Below are 7519 nucleotides of genomic sequence, written 5' to 3'. Positions count from 1 at the left end.
AAAACAAAACGTCTGAACTTGGTAACATGCATGGGCCACAAACTGTTGATACAGAGTTTCCTATTGGACAGTTTAATCATTCTAATACAACTGTAGTGAGCTAGAAAACATAACGTCTGAACTTGGTAACATGCATGGGCCACAAACTGTTGATACAGAGTTTCCTATTGGACAGTTTAAACATTCTAATACAACTGTAGTGAGCTTGAAAACAAAACGTCTGAACTTGGTAACATGCATGGGCCACAAACTGTTGATACAGAGTTTCCTATTGGACAGTTTAAACATTCTAATACAAGTAAAATTACCTTTGATCATATTGGATCTTTATGATATTGAAATTAGTCTAATGATCGTTATCACTTAAAGCTCACTACAGTTGTATTAGAATGATTAAACTGTCCAATAGGAAACTCTGTATCAACAGTTTGTGGCCCATGCATCGTTAGTAACTGAAAATTTCCAAGATATATTGTTGGACTTGATTAATTATTTTGAGGATATTTCAGTTTTTGGGAGCTCCATTTAAATCCAATACAGTTTTTCCTTTCTTGAATGGTTAACAAAGCTTTTAAAATAGCTACTTTGTAATATAGAAAATGTTATACGTTAAAAAAAATCAAATTTTCTATAATTACTATACAACTGTATGTATGCCTGCTCTATTCATGTAACACTTTCATTACTTCCAGAAAGCACTTTAAAATCTAAGTTTAAATTTTAAAAATAAAGCATTTAACGTATGCTTGTGTAAAAAAAAAGTTTGTATAAAATTATTTACAACATTCAACTAGTGATAAACCTCACTACACCTCAAAGGTGTAACAATGATAAACAAATCGAAATATATATCACTGTGTTACGTAATACTCTTTAATTTCAGAAGAAATATATTCATTTTTGGTTTAAAGGACTTATGCTCACACTCTTCACAATATGTAGTGGTGCAGAAAAATGGATGTTTCCAGCTTTTCATAAAAAACCATAATAAACAAACGGCTGTTTCCTGCTTTTCATAAAAAAAAACATAATAAACAAACTTTGCAATGAGATAGTGTTAATGTAAAGGTATTTTAACTGTTAGATGGACGAATCAACCACATAATCCAATTAGCGTTTTGTTGTGGTTGCACGCCAGGTGTAGAAAATCAAGCTATTAAAAAGTTTTAAAAAAGAAAATAAATATTAGGTTAACGCAATGTTTTGGGACAACATAGGACCTGTTCTCGGCTGGTCAATCCTCTAAACTAAATTAAAATAATTAACAAAACAAATCTCAAAGCCAGACATTTTGAAAAGATATGTCAAATATCCTAAATATTATTTCCTTCCACTTTTTGTTATCACTTAATATAATAAACATTTAATTCTCTTGATAAACTGGCATTATTGTTTGCTTACCAATGCTCATATGAAAGAAACTGGTTAAAGCTTACTCATACGTTATTTTGACATAGGAAAAACTAAAGATGACCGATGTAGATACCATATTAAGACTTGTTGTGTTAATGTTATTTTCCACATAAAACAAAATATCACAAAGTAGACTCCACTTCTGTGTTCAGCAGGTCTTCAGTCCTAACTCCATCATTGTTATCACTGTTATTAGGGCTGGAATAGCTTGCTGCCTCCCGAAGTCTCATCAACATGTTGAGCTAAGCAGGCGAAAACATAACTCATGATCTTATGTTTTATCAGTAGACTTTGTAACATAAAGTGTAACATTAACAACAATTATAAAACATTTTCCAAGTACAATCATTACATTTATAATTATTATTATATGTGTAAATGAAATATGACAAATCCAGTATCTTATATATGTAAGTAAACTAAAATGTTCATTAATACAGTATTCTTCTTAAATTAAAAAATAATATTTTGGTAAAGTTTTCCACTTTTTGTTTTATTAGAGTTTTGTACAACATCATGGTGAAAGCTGAGGATAACATTCCAATAGTTTTTAAAACACAATGAACCAGTTTTATTTTATTAGGATTTTGTACAACACCATGGTGGAAAGCTGAGGATAACATTCCAATAGTTTTTAAAACACAATGAACCAGTTTTATTTTAATAGAGATTTTGTACAACACCTTGGTGGAAAGCTGAGGATAACATTCCAATGGTTTTTAAAACACAATGAACCAGTTTTATTTTATTAGAGTTTTGTACAACACCATGGTGGAAAGCTGAGGATAACATTCCAGTGGTTTTTTTAAAACAACGAACCAGCTTACATCAAACTCGATTCCAGTTTATGATAATAAAAAAAAGCTTACTATCTCTTTAAATATCTAATAAGTACCTTCAAATCAAAGATTATTCACACTGCTATATATGTTTAACATAATTCTGAGATTATAGCAGATAATTACAAAAGAGTTTAATATGATAATTTCACGAATAAATTTAGACACTGTTAGCTGTTAATTACCATGATTATAACAGAATGTAATTTCATGGAACTTCAAGTCTCGAAGTTCTAACGCCACGTACGAGAACTTACCAAAGGATCTGCTTCCAAGTCGCTGTGTGATGGAGTAGTCATTTTTGTTTCTACACTGGGAACAGGATGACCTTCGTAACCAACATCTTCAGGACGAAGATGCAGTAACTGGGGCCAGTCAGGCTCACCTACCGATGGCCAGGGGTACGATTCTTGGACCCATTCAGTCGGATCTTCCCACGGGGCTCTACGACCATAAAGCTAAACACACAAAATTAGGGATTATGAAACACTTTCGATGACTTTACAGTGTACATTAGCAAGATAAGTAGATTTGGAATTCAAATGCTTAGTCCACTTCGGTAGGAGGATATAAAGAGTATAAAACTAGTACAGTACCTGCAATCCTTCTCGTACAGCTTCCATGATATACGGGACAATACTGTAATTCCACAAGTCTGTAAACCATACTTGAGAGCTAGAGACATCTATTGGACACGAGAGAAACAATCTTGGACCTGAAGAAAAAAATAATACTAACTTTCAAACAGAAATGAGTTAAAAATACAACTGAACAAAGATACCGGTGCATTTCATACAACATCAAATTATTTTTAATTTGACCTATGAATTAAGACAAAGCATGCTACATCAACTTTTTTTTATTTGATTTGAAAGGATAAGTACATCCAGATTTGTTAATCATCTAGAATTTTAAACTAAAAATTTGAAAAACATCACCAATGCTAGAGATATACGAGAAACATGAAATCAATGTGAATTACACAGATAGAGAACATAGCTCAATTCATAGCTATTGTGTTTGTTCAAGTTATCTACTTCAGTTAATTTTTTTGAGAAATGGTATATTTAACACGAACATTTGTGGATTATAATGTTTGTTTTCCAGAGGTTATAGAAAGTTATTGTAAAATTTAAGATTTTGCTTTCCAAATGGTTGACAGACAAGAGGTTAGCATAAACTTTTAAATGCCTATTTATGCAATATTGTATATAACAAAAATAAAGAAGAAAAAAATTAGCAAACAGGAATGATGTAAACACTAACAGACAATCATTGGATGACAAAAAATAGAACACTGAACCTGTAAAGAAATGTAGATACGGAGGAAACGAGAGCGGCACTCAGTAGAGCACCTACTTCAACCATGCAGCGTTGATTATATTCAGCTCAAAAAAATGTGTCCGTATGTCCATTGTTATCAATGGACACTGACTATTTTTGGTAGGACAGCGAGGAATAATATTCTACATATGTCCACCAAGTTTCATAAAAATTCTATCATTTTTGTCTGAGCTACAGAGGAAAAATAGTGTGAAAAATCGGTCCCCATGTTAACAGATAGGGTTATTTCGATTTTCGTGAACTTGTTGTAACCTTGACCTTCCAAAAATTAAACACTTTTAATTTGGATCATAGTACAAGTATACACCAACTTTTGTCCAAATCCATTCAGCCGTTTTCGAGAAATCCTGCTGACAAATACACACACAGGGGTGAAAACATAACCTCCGTCCATCTTTGATGGCGAGGTAATAATGGGTAGTTATCACATGATAGCAAAGATACCCAGTAAATACCAGGCATAGAAGTAATGCTATAAATGGGGGCATGAGATTTCCCCTTTTATTAATTTGGGTGGAAGCATACAAAGTGTTTGATGATGAAAAGGTATGGCATTGAATGTCATCTTCGTTTGGTGTCAAATAATTGTTGGAGACGGCTTGAATGGGTAATGAAGAAAAACTTTAATATAAGTTTAACGGCAAATGTACAACGTTTCGACAAGGTTTTGTCATCAGTTGAATTATTCTACTCACCTCCTTTCTCTGTTGAGGCTTCAAATGTAGCAATAATACAGTAAGATTTAAATGGCTAACAAACTTGGATCATTCTTTCTATTGCTTTATGCATTTAAACTCAATGTATTGGCTACACGAGTTCCATGCCAGAGTTAATCAAATGTGGTTTGACCAGTTCCTCACAACATGTGATGCTGGACAGACAGATGATCAACTCTGTTTTATATATATATAAATTGTAGTTGAAGAAGGAACTCCCACCTTCCAAAGACTGGTGGTTACTATTAGAACTATCCTTACCAATGGTAACATCAGAGGAACTATGAGTTTCTAGAAAAGTATTCAGATGAATCCACACTTCTGGAATCCAGTCAATGATTTTGACAAGATCGGGGTTTCGTATTCCACTAGTCACTTCTGTTTCTACTAACTTCCTGCGGAGAAATCTTCCCAGAAATCCCTTGACTGGTTCCATATGGTTTGCACACAGGACCCACCTAACAGAGGATAAAAAAATCATGTGACTCAATACAAGTGTATTATTCAGTTAAAAATTTATTTTATTATAGCCAAATTAGTTTATCTATACAAGTATAATAGTACTGTCTGTTGTATGCCATGTAACTACTTTACAGGATGTAAATGGGTCTTCACAAAAATTGGTATGGAGGTTCATTAGGTCTATGGAGAGATACATATAAATTTGCAGTTTCACACATTTTATGTTTTGTAGCTTTTATGGCCGTTTTTTTTGTTTTTTACAATTACATATAAGGGAAGCAACTTTTCATGTCCTAAGATAATCTTTCATTGATCACGAATTTACATAACTTCCGTCCAGGTGACGAGTACTCCATCTAGTTGTATGTATATATATATATTACAATAATATATCTATAGTTATGCGAATATCTATTTTCACTTAAGTAACTAATCATTACATAGCTTCAAGAACCAATAAGAAAACAGCAGCTAACAATATGCTGCATCTAAACCAGGTTTTAATTATATATACTTTTCATCCTAAACTTTTCTCTAGAATGCTGTGTTTATTTGCTTATTTGTTTTCAGTGTAAAGCTGCATAATGGGCTATCTAAGCCGTGCCTACCACAGGGATGCGACCCTCAACTGTAGCGTTACAAGACCTCCAGCTTGCTGCGGGGCTACTATGTTCTAACGCATCCCAAGCCATATTCAAATGCAATTTGGCCCCTGCTAGTGAAAAAAATATCAAATCAAAATTCAAGATTTTCAACTGAAGAAGATCAGACACAAAAGAACTATATAAACAACTGTAGCGTAACAAGACCTCCAACTTGCTGCAGGGCTACTATGTTCTAACGCATCCCAAGCCATATTCAAATGCAATTGGGCCCCTGCTAGTGAAAAAAAAATATCAAATCAAAATTCAAGATTTTCAGCTGAAGAAGATCAGACACGAAAGAACTATATAAACATAAAAAAACTAGTGGTCTCACCTGAAATTGTGGTGTAACTGGAGGTTGGTGGTTGAGCAGGTGGTTTGATTCATCGTCCCAATGATGTATGGACTGAAACAAATTATGTTTTATTACCTACCACAGTAAACTGAACACAGCTGTTATTAGAAAGTCTGGTTGTTACGGTTGCTGGTTGATCGTTTTATAGTAGAAACGTGTACAGTTTTCAATAAAATGTTGCATTTTTTTAGTTGAAACATCAAACTTAATTTTACTTATAGTTTTTTAACAGTATGTAAAACAAAATACAGAAAATACAACTTAATAACTTAACACAGCTTAATTTGAATTCAGATTAAATTAAAATTAATTTGTATTTTTCCATTTTTGATTTCATGGTTCTTGTAACTAATAAGCAGGCTTTATCATGTTTTTAAGATGGAGCTGTAACCAATAAATACTCTTTCTTGTGTTTTGGAGATATATATATATAATTCAAATACGTATCCTTATTATTATAAATGTGGCCATGAAAGTTGCATCAACTTCACAGAGTAAATGTTCTAGTAAACAGAAATTTGATTTTGTTAGTGATCACAAAACAAGAAGATGGATAAACGTAAGTCTTTCCAGTAAGCTCACCTTCTTTTTATAACTTTCAAAAGTTCTGAGGTTAGGCTGATTAAAATAAGCCGGCATTTAAACTTCCTTAGTTTTATTAAATAATGAAGACGGAAGGTGAAATTTATTTTCATAATGTCTTTTCAGATCTCCAGCTGCAATCATGAATGGGGTTAAAAAATGTGTCTTTTAACTGGGAAGACAGTTTTAAATAGGGTAGGTGGAGATGATCGACTGCAAGGGGTGAAGAAAAACAGAAGTTTCTGACTGCCCTGGGTTATATTTCATTCCCCGAATACACTATTAACCGAAATACCTACCACGCCTATCGAATCGATTCCAACATGCTTTCCTAAGATAAAAATCCATACCTGTTCTGATACTTGACACAGAGGAAACCATTAAAAACTTCACCAAGAGAGCCAACATGATGGAGATTGTCCAGGATAATCACGGTTGGAAGGTCTGAACTCTTGCTGTAAAGAATATAGAACTTTTAAAAACTAAATCTGTAGAGTTTGTAGTGTTATACTAAATAAAGAGAAGTAATCATTCCTGGAGCTAGTACTGTTCTTGATTTCCATATATCAGTGAACATAAAAAAAAAGAACACTAATTATTTCGTCAAGCAGTTGGAAACTTTAGTTTATCATCTTAATAAGATCCGTATCCCACAGAAACAGATTTCTGGATCGATACGGTTTCATCAGCACTTCAAATATGGAACTTCTGAAGTTGATAAAATGAATTTACAAAAAAAACCAATGTCATTATATTTGAAAATATAAAAAAATGGTTAAAATTCCTGTGAAACAACCTCCCCCAGGATAAGAAAGAAGAGCGTGTTCTTGATTAATGAGAGTAAACACGTTTGAAAAATACGTAAAAGAAATCTTGTGATATATCACCTAGTACCCATTTCAGTAATAATTCAGCAAGCTGTACACTGTCCTAAAACTTGTTTCATCCTCACCTGCTCTCACACTGTTCTGCTATGTTAAATAAATACTGTCGGAGTTCTTTGGCTGACTTGTGGTCCACGTTAAAAGTTGCTACAGCACCTGGACTCAACTCCTTACCACTCCTACAAAACATTAAACACATTTTAACAACCCGCAGACTGAGAAAAATCAGTTAACTCTATGTTGAAACTTAAAATTATTCATTTTAAACTTATAGAGATAA

At 33.0% G+C, this 7519-nt stretch overlaps 1 protein-coding gene across 1 annotated transcript in view; it reads right to left on the bottom strand.

Annotated features, from left to right (window-relative positions):
* Positions 1-454: 454 nt before the first annotated feature.
* The window catches only part of LOC106470497 (neuron navigator 2-like), a 36805-nt gene continuing 29740 nt past the window's right edge, over positions 455-7519 (bottom strand). The window contains exons 13-19 of the mRNA XM_022399111.1: positions 7308-7418; positions 6706-6810; positions 5753-5824; positions 4574-4770; positions 2849-2967; positions 2510-2710; positions 455-1655 (exon numbers count right to left, since the gene is read on the bottom strand). Of these exons, the coding sequence (XP_022254819.1) occupies positions 1536-1655; positions 2510-2710; positions 2849-2967; positions 4574-4770; positions 5753-5824; positions 6706-6810; positions 7308-7418 (925 nt within the window). The 3' untranslated portion in view covers positions 455-1535. The remainder of the gene's footprint in view (positions 1656-2509; positions 2711-2848; positions 2968-4573; positions 4771-5752; positions 5825-6705; positions 6811-7307; positions 7419-7519) is intronic.

This window comes from Limulus polyphemus, unplaced genomic scaffold (genome assembly GCF_000517525.1).
Source record: "Limulus polyphemus unplaced genomic scaffold, Limulus_polyphemus-2.1.2 Scaffold4041, whole genome shotgun sequence".
In the NCBI taxonomy this organism is placed as follows: Eukaryota; Metazoa; Arthropoda; class Merostomata; order Xiphosura; family Limulidae; genus Limulus; species Limulus polyphemus.
The sequence above is the reverse complement of the archived record's forward strand: the minus strand, read 5'-3'. Positions and strand labels throughout refer to the sequence as shown.